The sequence below is a fragment of the Octopus bimaculoides genome, chromosome 9, assembly GCF_046866305.1.
Source record: "Octopus bimaculoides isolate indiv1 chromosome 9, ASM4686630v1, whole genome shotgun sequence".
NCBI classification, from domain to species: Eukaryota; Metazoa; Mollusca; class Cephalopoda; order Octopoda; family Octopodidae; genus Octopus; species Octopus bimaculoides.
The window spans coordinates 58,487,992-58,505,491 of NC_142936.1; the positions used below are offsets into that span (position 1 = coordinate 58,487,992).

The 17,500-nt window shown below is 32.4% G+C and overlaps 1 protein-coding gene across 3 annotated transcripts in view; it reads left to right on the forward strand.

The window, feature by feature from the left end:
- The window catches only part of LOC106871386 (uncharacterized), a 528,345-nt gene that overhangs the window by 213,957 nt on the left and 296,888 nt on the right, over positions 1 to 17,500 (forward strand). For all 3 annotated transcript variants that reach the window (XM_052970915.2, XM_089357564.1, XM_089357565.1), the window contains exon 3: positions 1 to 57. This exon is cut by the window's left edge and continues 1,130 nt beyond it. In XM_052970915.2, the coding sequence (XP_052826875.2) occupies positions 1 to 57 (57 nt within the window). The remainder of the gene's footprint in view (positions 58 to 17,500) is intronic.

Below are 17,500 nucleotides of genomic sequence, written 5' to 3' on the forward strand. Positions count from 1 at the left end.
TTCTTCAAATTTTATGTATCACAAGTAACCAATGGATATCTTACACACGACAAACCAGTGAGTAAACAATTTGTTTTAATTTTTTTTAATTTTATTTTCACCTACAAATGAAGTTTTACTTTTATTCTTTTTGCTTATATTTTGGTACCATAATCTGCTACTTTCTCGTTTCTTATTATGTATACTAACAGTATAAACGAACAAGTTGCAAATAGTTATATAGTAGAAGTATGCAAACACGTATTTGTAAATGCTTGTTAACACAGATACTTATGGACATCTCGTTTAAAAACAACATTTTAAGATTTTGAACAATTGTTTATCTTTAGCTTTGTATCTGTACGGACATTAACGCACACACCCAACTCAGTCAAGACATTTCTATAATAAATGGGTTGTGATAATACTTAAATGCCTATTTAAAAAAAAAACCAATGTTTGTATAACCATCTTACTTTGAGAGCGAGAGGGAAAAAATATATTTCTGAGAAGCCATATTAACAGGATACAATATTGATGGCTTTTGTACAAATTGACTAGAATATATATAATGGTTTAGTTTTGCTTCTATGGTTTAGTCAGACGAGCAAGGGAACAGCTATTACTTTTGATGGGCCTCCTAGATTCGTGGAGGAAAGAGAGGGCGAACTCACAATTCAAGAATTACTGTAATGAGAAATAACACAGCAAGATATCAAGTCATGCACACACTGGAAATCTGGCCAGAATGCGTGCATCTGAGGGAACTCGGTTAAGTGTTCGTTTTGTTAGAATCGTTAATATTCTGTATTGTATATATCACACATAGTATCTATTTTTGTATGTACTATACTATATATACTATATATATTTTATAATGGCACACCAAGGGAAGGCAACATTCTAGTATAAGCTCTATGCTATGAAAGTATATAGTATATATAGATACAATGTAACATTTTTAAATAAGTTCAATGTAATAATAGTGTATATTTTATAACAAAACACTGATAGAATGCAATACTTTGAGTAAGCTTAACATTATAGTAACATATACATTATGTATATAGTAACAACCTGATCATAATATGTAATATGTAATAAACCAGGGATTGGTTGATACATAAATATGATCACAACCTGCTGCAGACTGATGAGGATTTATACTAAATAACGCTATAAGGAACTTAACTAAACACACGATGTATGCCCCCAAATTGACATCTTAAACTAGATATATGAATGTCTTATGTTTATTCAATGGAAAATACTTATGCTGTGTTATTGGTACTTAAATTTTATTACCATGTATAAAGCTGCGGTTCATACGGTAACTAATTAACGCTCCAGTCTTTCTGGTAACCCAAATTTATCATATTAACATCCATTAAGACATGTGTTGAGAGATATCCTAAAGCTAGCTATATTTGTGCGATAATTTCGATCAAATAATTAAAAGAATTTACCTTTTCTTATGTGTATTCCTCTCAGTTTTCTCTCTCTCACCCACTCTCCCTCCTCTCTCTCTCTCTGCCACATGCGTTGATTGTATGAATATATGTATGTATGTATGTATGTATGTATGTATGTATGTATGTATGTATGTATGCTTGCATGAATGCACGCATGCATGCATGTATGTATGTATGTATGTATGTATGTAGGTAGGTAGGTAGGTAGGTAGGTAGGTAGGTAGGTAGGTACATATATATATATATATATATATATATATATATATATATACGAACATGCGTACATAGATAGACATTTTCAAGGAAAAGATCGGCAGTGGCTTAGAAGTTTCGGCTTGCTCGCCTTCATCGGCTAAAACTTGTAAAACCATTATGTAATCTTTCTGTTTATAGATAATTTGATGTATGTAACTCGATACAAACCAAATGTGTGTGTGTGTGTGTGTGTGTGTGTGTGTGTGTGTGTGTGTGTGTGTGTGTGTGTGTGTGTGTGTGTGTGTGTGTGTGTGTGTGTGTGTGTGTGTGTGTGTGTGTTACAATAACTGTTCTAAAAGCAATTATACCCCTCATCAACCTCGTTGCGTAGGCATTTTTATGTGTTTTGCAATATTTATATTGTAGTAACTCATATTAGTAAGTTCTAAAGTTAATTAGCCCTGTGGTACGTTTGTTCCATTGCTGACACCAAGATGTCGATGCGTCAGTATATTTCACTTGGCTAATTTAAGTGGCATATCGATGGCATTTTCTTTTTCACTCCTGTAGTTGCATGTAATATATGTGCTGTGCATTCTGTACTGGTTTTACCTCGCTATGTAGTCGCAAGCAGACTTAAACATCTTCTTAATCGCCGGGGTGCGACATCCAATATCTAAAGACTACAATAGCGTACCGTCGAAATTCACTTCAAGTGAGTAGACTAGAACAACTTGAAATGAACGATAGCCTGGTGCAGGAAACAAACACGCGAATTCATAATCGTGTCCGCCATATATGTAGTATGTACTCATCAAAATTGCAGAGTCGTTAGAAAGTCGGATGAAATGCATTCCAACTGATTGTTTAATCGCTTTGCAGCTCTACTGCTGTATATGTATGTCATTATTCAGTTTTATTTCAAGATTTCATTAGAAAACAAAGAAAGAGCTGGTTTCTAACCTAGATCGAAGGTTCCTTCATTGGAATTTCAACGTCAACAACAGTGTATTTTTCTTTGTATGTATGTATGTATGTATGTATGTATGTATGTATGTATGTATGTATGTATGTATCTATGTATGTATCTATGTATGTATGTATGTAATGTATGTAAGTATGTATGTATGTATGTATGTATGTAAGTATGTATGTATGCATGTATGTATATGTGCAGATTTGTATGTTTTGTTTTATCTATGTATTCTCATTCATATAGTTGCATATCTAGACTTGTATGTGTGTATGTATGTATGTATGTATGTAAGTACGTATGTATGTATCAAGACTGTAGAGTCGTTTGAAAGTCGAATGAAATGCATTCCACCCGATTGTTTAATGTATGTATGTATATATATATATATTTCTTTTATCTTTTCCTTTTATCATTAGACTGCGGTCATACTGGGGCATTGCTTTAAGAGTTTTTAGTCGAATAAATCAACCTCAGTACTTGTTTTATTTTAAGCCTGCTACATAGTTTATCAGTCTCTTTTGCCTAACTGCTAGTTTAATGGGACATAAACACACCTCAACGGACATCAAGTGGTTGTGATAGGAGACAAACACAGATACAAAAATCACACACACACACACACACACACACACGTATATATACATAAATATATACATGTGTGTATGTATGTGTGTGTGTGCGGGCAGGGACTTCTTACTGTTTCCGTCTATGAAATCCATTCATAAGACTTTTTGCCATATATAGCTTACTATGATAATATGAGCCATTTTTAGTTCAGATATATTTGACGTCGTTACAGTTTCAAAATGCATGAAGCGCAAAATAACCATAAGAGGTTTTAATAATCTTAATAAAATTTGGAAGGAATGATGTAGTCAAAATTAACAAGGCATAATGGAAACAATACACGAAGCATCGTTTTGTGCTGCAACTATGGTCGTGTTGTTATCGAATCTTCGTAAAAACATATAAATAAATCATGTTTTGTTTTTGAACGAATAAAAAATTTGAAAAAAAATCTTCTGCTAATACTAAAAGGAACATAAAACCTTGACTCCAAAGTATTCAATAATGCTTTGCATTGGGAAGCCACAATCAATATAATTCATAAAATGAGACAAGTTCCTATGTTGCAACTGGATGTGAATTTGGGGCTTTCAGACATGGCCCTTCCTTAGTTTTCCTCAAATCATTTATCTCTATGAAATCTCAAAATCTCAGAAATCAGCACTCTCACGGGCGTTGAATTTTATTGTATATTATAAATGTTACTTTGATAATATAAAGGTACAATTATTGGCAGATAATGTTCAACAAGATATTAATAGATACTGCCAAACAGATATTGTAAAAAGAAACATTGGCAGATATTACGAAAAGAATATAGACAGGTATTGTTAAATAATGCTATTGTTAAACACTTATTGACAAAAATTAATAGATATTGATAAAATTAACTTGGTTGTATCAGAGCATTGAAAATAATTTCAATCGTCACATGATTATTGGTTGTCTTCTGTTACATTTCCATATAAGGCAAGGTACTGAGAAAACGTCCTCCTAAGAAACCCAAGAAGGAAAAACGTGTGTAATAATTTCGATTACTAGATACAGGCCTACTGTGTAAATGGCGGATATCAGTCATTTAAAATCATTTAAACCTTCTAGAATGTTACATGCTAAGCTCGACCTCTGAAAGTATGTAATTTATTAAATTATGTATTTTCAGTATTGAACCCCACTATTTATATCGGCCTAGTTTCAGAAACATGTTTCAAAAGCAGATAAATCCATTCTTTTGAACTCCTAGTTCTACTATTGCAGTAGTGCGTATTGATGTATTTCTCGTCCTTAGAGTTGAATAATGTATCCTCTTCAAAAGATATATTGTGAATTACTTTTACCACGCTGATTGATTATATGTGATGAATAGCATTAGTATTGTTGTTGTTTTTCATGACTGAACTGACTTATAGAAATATCATTAATCTGAGTTCTCAGATATACAATATGGTAGTCGTCTATTAGACAAGAGAAATAAATTCTGTATGATAACAAATATCAAATATGCATTTCCTAATGGATGTGTTCTTTCTTTAATTAAATATATCAAACCACTCCTAAATATGCCCCTTGAGCCATAGAAACGAAGAGTAATATTAATATAATAATTGTGTGGTACTAAACTAGATCATCAGATGCAGTCAGTGTAGTCTTTATAGAAAAGCATTTCAAAAGAGTTGGAGCTAATGGTAAATTTATAGTAAATAATCAATCAATATTTTATATGGGAATTCAACGAGTGTGTTTCCTGTCTCATGTTTGTGAGTTCAGAGTTCAATAACGATGAAGGCTCTGAAGTCACCAACATGAGACACAAAACACGAAATTACATAGAGGAACTAGTTATATTGTTGTTCACAGCAATGAAAATAATATTTCATAGTATCATATGGTTACTTGGTTGCTTTAATAGAATATTATTGAATACATGTATATATAAAACGCACTGTAAACATAAGTCTCCAAAATTGAAGAGTATGAGAAAATTGTGATACTATAGAACACCACTTTATACAGATAGTGGGTTTAAGACAAATATTCGACATATTCTCGTCAAAGTTCATTGCGTTAAAATATCTCTTATCATTTCTGATGAACGACAATATATTGCTGACGAAAATGAAGAAACTATTCAAATAGATAGATTTGGAAATAGAGGTAACAGAATACGTGCATTAAAAATAGAAAGAAAAAACAGTAGTTGATACAATGAGAATGTTAACAAAAGATACCACAAAACTACATAAGTTACATACAAAATACACAGAAAATACTTGTACTATATATAACACAAATTGAACATAGAGTACATAGAATAAATTCTAAAAAAGGACAATGCAAAAGAAACTGCATGTATCACTGATAGGAAACTTTCTATTGCAGTCAAAGAACGCAAAGAAATCGATTTTTGAAGTAATAGAAAATATGTATTTCTATAATAATTCCGGTACTCACTAGATCTGGAGCTATTGCTGCAGAAGCAAGAGATGTTTAGACACATTCTGAACAAACAGTTTCGCAAGGGAAACGTGTGGGCATATGCACTCGCCGATCTCATCACGATAATAGATATCCGTTAATTGAAGTGTGTGATACAATAATGAAGGAAAAAGAGGTGATATGAGAACGTATGAATCAGAACAAGTTGGTGAACCTGCAATTTAGCATCTATGGATACAAGGTTCATGCTGCAAGTATTGTAGGTGGCTGTACTGATGTCTTCTTTAAAAAAGTAGAAACTGGTAAAAGTAGTTATAGAGTAGATACGTTTGTAAGAAATGAAGCAAACAGTGTCTTCATCAGCTCTCATCAGCATCAGGATCCATTTGAAGAGAGAAATGATAGAGAGGAAGAAGCTAATCTTCATACGCCTCATCAGTTTTACTCTGCGGTGAGATTTGTTTAGTTGTTTGAGATAGATATATGAGTGCCTTGTCTGTTATGTTGAGTTAGTATTTTGTGATATTTAGCTATTTTGCTGGATGATGCTTATATAGAGTTAGTGTTACGTATTTTACGTATTTAGCCGATAAGTGTGTGGAGGATATGCTGTGTGGGTTGTATTATATTAATAATTCATAACTATGTAGAAACAGTTGTAGGATATTATGTGTGTGGTGCGGGTCCTGGTTATGTGAGTGTGGGGGGGTGCGTGTGTGTGTGTCTGTGTGTGTGTGTTTTACAGTGTGTGTGTGTTTTACAGTGTTGGATATTAATAATACTTTTTTATTATAGACACAGGGCCTGAAACCTTGAGCAAGGGGATTAGGGTTAATTGGTACTTAAATCATTGAACTCGAAACGATTAAATACAAAGTTGAACTGAGGGGAATATAAAAATACAACGTAAAACAAGAAGAAATGCTTGTAAGCATTTGTCCAGTGTGGTAAGCATTTGTCCTTGCGCTGGATTTTAATGATGTAACAGCGGTATGTGTTAAGGTATTCTATTGCACAATGTTTTTGTAGACTATGTGTTATGATATTGTACTGGGCAGTTGCTGTCAACATATGCATTATATGCAGAGAGTTACTAATTATGTCATGCTATAGAACTTGATGTACTTTATATGGAGTGGATACAGCATCTAGTAAGGCTGTCTTTTGCACAGTATATAACATTCAAAATTCTGAAATAGTTTTATGTCTATTTATGTCAGTTAGTATTGGTATAATATCAAATTTTATAATACATAACCTTCTTGCTTCTATCTGTAGCTCCAAGCACATATTTAGTTTCTCCGTGACATGACTGCCAACTCAATTCTGTCTAAGAGTTGGTCAGGTCTGAGCAGTAGAGAATAATATCGAGTCATTATACTGGTTGTATTGTCTGCATCTGATATGAACATTCTTGTTCAGTACTTTTTTTATGTAACTGTGAAGTTAATATCAAACTTTCTGGTTCCAATTTTACTCCAGAGTTTGTGAGCCATTGTTGGCTCAACTCTACCTAAATTTATCTTCGTCCATTTTCTTTTTTTGTATATTTGTGGAATTCGTTTTGAATACACCTTGGGTTCATCACTTTGAGCCAGAGGGAAATAGCTGCTTCATGCAATCTAAATATCCCTCGTCAAAAAGTCACTTGATCAATGGAGAGTATAATGCCAACTTGCTGAGGCGCTCAAGACTAAACACCCAGGAAACTTTACGAAATAGATCCTGTTTCATCAGAACACTACTCCAGCACACGAGTCTTTGGTTTCAATGCCTGCTGTGCGTGACTGTGGCTTGGAACTGGTTGATCACTCTCTCTGTTCTCCTGATTTGGCTCCATCTGAATATCATCTGTTCCCTAACATAAAAATACCCACCAGTATCGCATATCTGGTGTTGATGACTTTCTTGACCACCAAGATGAAGGCTTCTTCACCAATGGGATCCAAGCACTGTATCATCGACGGAAGAAGTGTATAGGCAATAAGGAAGACTATGTTGAAAATTAACCCTCATTTGGTCATATTCCATGAGAGTATCTTGGTCATCCTATGAACTTCACAGCTGACTCTCAGAAGTTTCTTAGTAGCGGCTTAAAGTGAGTATTCTGTTGATGAATGAAGTCTCAATATAGAATTGAAACGATTTCACCTGATCCATCATTCTCTCTTCACAAATATAATGTATATACAGACACGGCATGTATATATATATATATATATATATATATATATATATATATATATATATATATATATATATATATATATATATATATATAAACATATATATACACATATAGATATATACGTATATACACACATACATATACATGCATATATGTATACAAATATATATACAAAGATAAAAATATATACATACATATATATATATATATATATATATATATATATATATGGTGGTTGTCTACTCCTTGTACAGAGTTTGACCACCTCCTGCACCTACACCTTAACTCTTTCATGGCGTCTGATGTGGCTTTTTAAACCAGACAATGTTTTGAAAAAAACACCCACACAGATTGCACCTCTGATTTGTACTACCAATACCTGCAGGTAGGTTCTGCTCATTGTGGATCCTAACATGTCTTTTAAGACCCCCATTGGATTTGCTAGCCCTAATAGATGCATGTATAGAAACATGTATATATATACATTGTATAACTAATAGAAATGAAACTATTAAAAGTGAAACTATTGAAAGTGAAACCATATAAAAGTGAAACTTATATATCACATTACAATAGAGATGTTATTGTTTCACTTTTGACACGTAATACCGAAACAGTGTTAGAGATTGCTCCGGGCTTACTGTTTGTAATTAAAACATGTGTAAAATTTGCATGAAATCGGTTTGGTAGTTCTCGTGTTTTAGTGATGCACACATATACATAGACAGATAGACACACATACAAACTCTCAGTTTTATATATATATATATATATATATATATATATATATATATATATATATAGATAGATAGATAGATAGATAGATAGATAGATAGATAGATAGATAGATAGATAGATAGATAGATATAGATATAGACATATATGTGTTATTTCTTTACTACCCACAAGAGGCTACACACAGAGGGGACAAACAAGGACAGACAAACGGATTAAGTCGATTACATCGACCCCAGTGCGTAACTGGTACTTATTTAATCGACCCCGAAAGGATGAAAGGCAAAGTCGACCTCGGCGGAATTTGAACTCAGAACATAGCGGCAGACGAAATACCGCTAAGCATTTCGCCCGGCGTGCTAACGTTTCTGCCATATGTGTGTGTGTTTGTATCTGACTGTCTGTGTATATGTATGCTTATATATGTGTTACATAACTTCATTCCATAATATATCTTTATATTTATATGTGTGTTTATGTGTATGCACATATAAATACTCTTTCTTCCCACTTATTCAGTCTTCCCTCCTCCCACTTATGCTGCACTGATATCCCACCCTTGCATAAATTCCACCACCCCTAGCTATCCATCTGTATCTCAGAACGTTCAGACACCTCACTCTATGCCCATCTCCTTACACTTTTATCCTCCTATACGTGCACACAACGCACCACATCTTTCTCTCGTCCTAAATCCTTCCGATAGAACTGTCTTCCCACCTGCCTTCGAAACTTTGTCTTATTTCCTTCTCTCTCTTCTTTGTCCTTCCCTCTTTTCCGACAACTTTCCAACTATTCGTGTTTCTGATGAAGGACTAACATCCGAAACGTCAACTACCTTTCCCTTTCCTTTCAAGCGTTAGACATATGTGAAAACGTAACCCTCTTGTTCTGTACTGTCGTTATTTTTTCCGTTTATCATGTGTGAGTGTGCGCGCTTTACCTAAGAAAATTATGATAATACATACATATACATGTATTGTTATACATTAAATATATGTATATATGTATGTATGTATGTATGTATGTATGTCTATCTATTCGTACCTATATATATATATATGTATGTATATGTATAACTAGTCGTATGTGTGAAGGTGTGATCACACTAAAAGATAGCAAACGCTCAATAACTTGCTGCATGAATGCTAGCTTAATAGTAAAATCTTATTAGGAAGTCGAATTGTTAAAAAATTCACGCCATCTCACACATCTGTCACCATCAGCTGACCTAATTTACTTTTAACAAAACAGAGTCGGCAAAACTATACAAGAAATATGGATTGAGCTTCAAAATGTACCTGCTGTCTAGCTGAATGACATCAGTAGCAGTAGCAGCAGTAGCAACAGCAGAAGTGGTGGTGAGAGGTGAATTTAGTAGTAGTAGTAGTAGTAGTAGTAGTAGTAGTAGTAGTAGTAGTATATTGCGTGGTACTGAAGTATGTTTGGAGAATATTGGGAAAGTTATCGATTTTTGCTGAATATAACTGTCAACAACGTTATTGATAGTTCATTTGGGTCATCTGGGGAGCTTTCTCTATGTAGTCACTTTGCTTGCTAGAAATATCAGTCATATGTTATTCAAGGAAGTATTTTAAAGTTTACTGTCTTAAGAAAGAAGAAATACATTGAAGGATGAGGTAGTTTTAAATATACAATATCTGTAATTTATAAACATGAAAGTAAACAGCGGAGATCATACACGTATTGAGATACGTGTATGATCAATACTTGTTGGATTGGTTGAAGGAAAACAGCAACAGCACCATCGATAGATATACAGTTTACTTAGTATTACAGTGATGGTATTTTCGGAGTAAATCATTTTGAGACAAAATAATAGAGTTATTTGTTTCATAATTAAATGTCTTTGGAGTATAAAGAACCCATAGTGAACGCTTTCTCTGACTACTGGCATAAGCCGCCTTACACACACACACACACACACACACACACACACACACACACACACACACACACACATAAATATATATGTGACTAGGTGGTAAGAGGTGACAGGTTTATGGTCATCGTAGATTCGATTCTTGGAGCCCATGGCGTTTGTCACATTGAGCAAAGACTAGCGTTCATTGCGACCTACTTTCTTTTCAACTGTCCAATCCTCGATGTACCTTTGCAAAAAGAAAAGGACCGCCAAAGTGTGCTTATCTTAAGTGAAAGCATGTTAAAGGTTGCCAAGTTATATTTGCAACTTCGTACTGAGCAAACTGTCAAGATGACTTGTTTATAGCGGATCATTGTTTTTACTGTATATTGATTTACTACCTTCATTTTATCGACGTTGCCTAAACAGTTACGCGGCATGCCACACAGCTCGGTCTGGCAATCGAAATCAAGTTCTTACGATCGTGAGTGCAACACTCTAACCACAAGGCCACGCATCTTCAATTATATATATAAATATATATATATATATATATATATATATATATATATATATATATATATATATATATATATATATATATATATATATATATATATATATATATATATATATATATATATATATATATATATATATATATATATATATATATATATATATGTATATATATATGTATATATGTATATATATATATATATATATATATATATAGAGAGAGAGAGAGAGAGAGAGAGAGAATATTATTGCTCTTTCTGACGAAATATATAGAATTGCTTAAGGGTCAAACCCGAGACAAAAGATAAGAATTAAATAAACTCAAATTAGGCAATCACCTTTTTATACGAACTCGTACAGTTATAAATTCGACTTAAAATGCGTATATATATATATATTAGTACATATCGACATATAAGAATATTTTTTTTAATATTTTCATGAATATATATATATATATATGAATATACATAAAATACATGTAAATAAATCCTATGTGGGATATATATGGAAAGAAGTGTGACAAAAAGAACTGACGGGAATTTATTTTTTTACTAAAATTAAGAGCGCTTAAGAGATTCAATTTAAAAATCCATAAAATTCAATGTGCTTTTTTAAAATATATAAATTGTATATAAAGTCTATTATACAATTCGGGGAAGTTTACTTTCTACGGCTGTTTTCAGAGTTCATGTCCTGGTAGAAAAACTAATAGAAATCTTACAAAACATGCGGACAATGTCCCCTTCATCAGGAAAGTTATCCTCATAAAATCACGTTCGTGACAATTTTTGGTTGGATCTTTTAATTGAAGCTCTTAACCACTCTAAATTTTAGTACGAAGATCTGTTTATCAGTTGTTTTTCTTACACTTCTTTCCATGTATATACCATATGGGTTTTATTTACATGTATTTTTATGATTATTTATATATATATTTATTTTAAAAAATATTTTTTCAGATATTCATATATGCGTAAATATATATATATATATATATTATATATATATATATATATATATATATATATATATATATATATATATATATATATATATATATATATATATATATATATATATATATATATATATATATATATATATACGCATATTTTAGGTCGAAGTTATAACTGTATGAGTATGTATAAAAGTTGATTGCCTAATCTGAGTTTACATCATAATTCATATATATATATATGCAGCACGCCGTCGCGCCCGGGCCAGTCGGTTGGCAACGCAGCGCTTCTTAGAGGGACGGGCGGCAGAAAGCAAGTAAATAAATATTTTAAAAAAATAAGTGCATTTTCAAACCTTCTTTCATATATATTTCCACTCGTACGGTATTCCACAACTTTACTTTATTATATATATATATATATATATATATATATATATATATATATATATATATATATATATATATATATACACACACACATATATATATATATATATATATACACACACATATATATATATATATATATATATATATATATATATATATATATATATATATATATATACATATATATATATATATATATATATATATATATATATATATATATATATATACATACATATATATATATATATATATATATATATATATATATATATATATATATATATATATATATATATATATATATATATATATATATATATATATATATATATATAGGCGCAGGAGTGGCTGTGTGGTAAGTAGCTTGCTTACCAACCACACGGTTCCGGGTTCAGTCCCACTGCGTGGCATCTTGGGCAAGTGTCTTCTACTATAGCCTCGGGCCGACCAAAGCCTTGTGAGTGGATTTGGTAGACGGAAACTGAAAGAAGCCCGTCGTATATATGTATATATATATGTGTGTGTGTGTGGGTGTGTGTGTGTGTGTGTGTGTGTGTGTGTGTGTGTGTCTAGCATTGCTTGACAACCGATGCTGGTGTGTTTATGAACCCGTCATTTAGCGATTCGGCAAAAGTGACCGATAGAATAAGTACTAGGCTTACAAAGAATAAGTCCCGAGGTCGATACGCTCGACTAAAGGCGGTGCTCCAGCACGGCCGCAGTCAAATGAGTGAAACAAGTAAAAGAGTAAAAGAGAATATATATATACACACACACACACATATATATATATATATATATATATATATATATATATATATATATATATATATATATATATATATATATATATTCTTACATGTACTTACATACATATATACATATACATATATATACGTGTGTGTATCTTTGAGAGAGAAAGAGGGAATGGGGAGGAAATGATTTGAAGAAATAAAAACTAAATTTTTCAAATTAATTATCATGATTAGAGAAAAGAATATTTGCTCTGTGTTTGCAGATAAGTATAAGAGCTTATGTTTCCACCCTTCTGACCTCGTCAGATCCGTACGATCACATTTTTTTTTACTTATATTAAACTGTTAATAACCAAAATATAAATGACTATTTCTCTTTATGTAAATTGCTACTTAAATAACTGCCGCGCCTCTTGACCCATTGCTATTTAAAATACATATTTGGACCATATTTTACATGTTCAGCTTTAATTTATATTGTATCATAAGCTCTACTAACAAATATATATGATTCATGGATTCATCCTTCTCTGTTATTTGGCCTGTGATGCTATATAAATTCCCTTACCATTGGTGATGTTTATTTTGATACTTTATTTTGAATCTATGATTCGATATATATGCATACATACTAATTAATTTCAGCTTGCTTGCTTTAGTTAATGTATCTGATGAAGGCAAGCAAACGGAAAATTTGTCGTCACTGTCAACGATTTCCTTCTAAAATTTCAATAACATGAGCTCTACTAGAAAAACCACTTGAGTAATCCTTTAATTTAATATTTGTTGTTTTTACGTATGACTTGACATTAAAAAAAATTAATGTGTGTGTGTGTGTGTGTGTGTGTGTGTGTGTGTGTGTGTGTGTGAGTGTGTGTGTGTGTGTGTTTGTGTGTGTGTGCGTGTTCGAACGCTGAAATGACCAAGTAGCCCAATAGTTTATATGTCCATAGTTGTTCCTTTGCTACATATAAAGACGAACTTAGCACGGAAATTAGCCTGAGAAATTCATTTGTACTTCAAAGACAATTTCAATAGTAAAATAAATTTGTTGTCTTCAGCCTTCGGTATGCCATCATTTAACTTGCCATAAAAATTCACACCATTACATCTTTTGACTCATTTTAATTATAGAACTCATTCCATGTACGTGTGTGAGTATATATAAATGTATGTTTGTGTGTGTGAGTGAGAGAGAGACAGTGTCTGTGTGTGTGTGTGTGTGTGTGTGTGTGTGTGTGTGTGTGTGTGTGTGTGTGTGTGTGTGTGTGTGTGTGTGTGTGTGTGTGTGTGCCTGTGTGTCTGGGTGCGTGAGTGCTGTTGCTGTGACTTTTTGCTGCTGGTCAGCTATTATTTCGATCTGTTATCGAAGTTGTTCTATTCATTAAAATCTTGTAGTTTAATTACGAGAAAAATTTCAGCCAACACAATCCATGACCTGCAAATGACACATCTGTATTCCTCTATTTACATGCCTTACTGAATCCAAAACAATTACAAAATTGCCCTATCAAACCAGAATAACCATCTCAACTATTTCTTTCTCTCAATCCACACTCCATAATCATAATTTCCTCCAATTCCTCTCTTTCTCCTCCCCTTACACAACTAATTGTCATCAGCATTACTCCTCCTATCCAATAAACACCCCACCAAAATTTATAGGAAACCAGAAATATTAAAGTAGGCCAATCTGATAATGACTGCTAAGCCGAAAGTTCGAAGCCACTACTAAAACGTATTCAATAATCCTTCACTTTAATGTTAAATTGTTTCTATATAATACATATCTCCACATAAAAACGTGTGTGTATACATATATATATATATATATATATATATATATATATATATATTCAATTTTTCTCCGTGTTTTTCTCCTTGTCTCCGTATTCTTTCTGTTGAAGAGCGTAGCTCGAAACGTCAAAGACTTTCCGTATTCCCGAGCGTCATACTAATATATACTTTTGTTATTTACACCACCTGTCCTCGTCTGTTGTTATTTTTTGTATATTCTCCCATATATATATATATACATATATATATATATATATATATATATATATACATATATCTATTCATATGAATATATATGTACATATGTGTGTGTAATAATTTATCATATATACTGGATCCCTAAAACTTCATGAAACTTCACTCCAAATTTCACGTCATAAATCTTCGAACGATGGAAGATAGCCTTATGTGCGAAGACAAAACTCACTGTAGTATACGTACTTGAATGCGTGTACATATGTATATATACGTGTTAGAGTTGAATGGCCTAGAATTTTACGAGTGACTGCACTCCTGACTGCGCAGAGGTAGAATCTGAAGTAGACAACTGTGAGCATAATTATCACAGAACTTGTATTTTCATTTTTTTTTCCTCAAACCGCTAGAATTCACGTCTCCACAACGCACACAACTTATATTGAAGTACTTCATGGATCGAAGTTTGCTGACGTAAACTCGTACTAATATTTTGGACTGACTTTACTTGGAAAATGGGATTCTTTCCAGTTTAGTACGTTTTATAAATCCACAGATAATTGACTCATAATTAACTAATTCATAGACTGTAAGATGTAATATGTAATAATATTTTTCACTCAATGATTATAGTCTGAAATTACAAAAAGGAAAGAAATCCATCACTAAACAAATAAAATATACCAGTTCCAATATAAATTCTCTGTTCATCTGTCTGCGAAAATGTGTTGTCTCTAGTAATATATTCATAACTAATAAACAACTTAACATAACTGTGAGTGACCATATAATAATAATGTCACTTCCTATCACCAAGCTGGCAACCGTATGAGATCAAATTTAAGATTTAACATGCTTGTATGAGGAATGAATAATTATCGAGAGAAATATTGGAGTGAAAGACAATGGCGTCATTCTAAGGTTTCATACAGCAATTTATCAATACTGAAGAACATATTTAAATATATTCGAATTCACATTCGGAGATATACAAAAGCATGTATTACTTAATGCTATATAAATGTATGTTAATATTACAACACATGAAGACGCGAGGGGCTGGCGGAATCATTAGCACAGTAGGTAATTTACTTTGCATCTCATTTACCGAAACGGCTGGCAAAATTTGAAACCAAGATTGTTGCACACGAATGTGAACTTACAAACATATCGGGTGAGCATATATGTCTGCATGCGCGCGTGCATGTGTGTGTATAAAACTACAAAATTAAGAATATATGTATATAACATTGCGTGGGTTTATAGAGAATTATTGACTTTTGTTGACATATATGAATGTGCTTCCAAGACCTTGACTACAAAATCATAACCCGCCTCTATAGAAATACATACATAATACGTTCGTTCTCTCTCACTCTCTCTCTCATATATATATATATATATATATATATATATATATATATATATATATATATATATATATATATATATAACTAGATAGACAGATATTTAAAAGTATGGTCTGACAGAAGTAAGTAATATATTGCCTTATAAATTCCATTCCAAAAGATGGCTGCCGCTTGAGAGGCACCCGATTACAGGAAAATTGCTGCTCTGTATTCGATTGTTTAGACCAGTATTTTACTGAATAAGCTATTGTTATTATCTCTCCTCTTATCACTTGGCAATCTCACAGCTCTTTAGGCATTGAATCACCAGCAGATAGGCTCTCCCAATTTAATACCTAACACAATGCAGTGTTTATCACACTGTAGCTATTATGTTTATCACAAAAAGCAAAAATGAGATTTTTTTTAATATAAATTATAAATTGTAAGTTGTGCATATGGTATGTTCATACGGTAAGCGAAGCGATATGCCAATATGCAGTCTGCACCGTGAAGGAAAGGAATTTTGCATCTCAACTATCTTATTCCAGATTCTATTCCACAGCTCGGCTATAGCCTTGGACCAACTAAGAAACACAATTACAAAAGATCTACTAATAGTCTCATACTTTAAGATACATTAAATTGGCAGATTTATATAACATGCCATCTGTCTCCAAGCAAAAGTCCAGTCTCAGGTTATACGTTAGATGTATTTAAAAACTCGGACCCAACACTATGAGAAAACATGAGAAAAAAACCCAGAAGAAAATAAAAACAAGACTAAAAAAAAACGTGAAGGTTGATGCAAAATGTGGAACGAGAAGAAAGAAAAGTAAGAAAACTAAGGTCTTCGTTCTCTTTGTCTGTAGAAACCATAATTAATGTAGTTGGTGTAGCATAATATAACAGAAAGGGGTCCAAATTCTGTAAGATAGCTACTCAATTCCAAATCCGAAATTGTTAGCAGCTGCAAACACATGGATAGGTTTCTTTTGATAAACTGGAGGACATCATCCGCTCTCATAGTCAGTTGTCCAGTTTTTTTAAATACATGAAACGTATGTACTGAATCTGAAAGATTGCTTGGCGCTACAT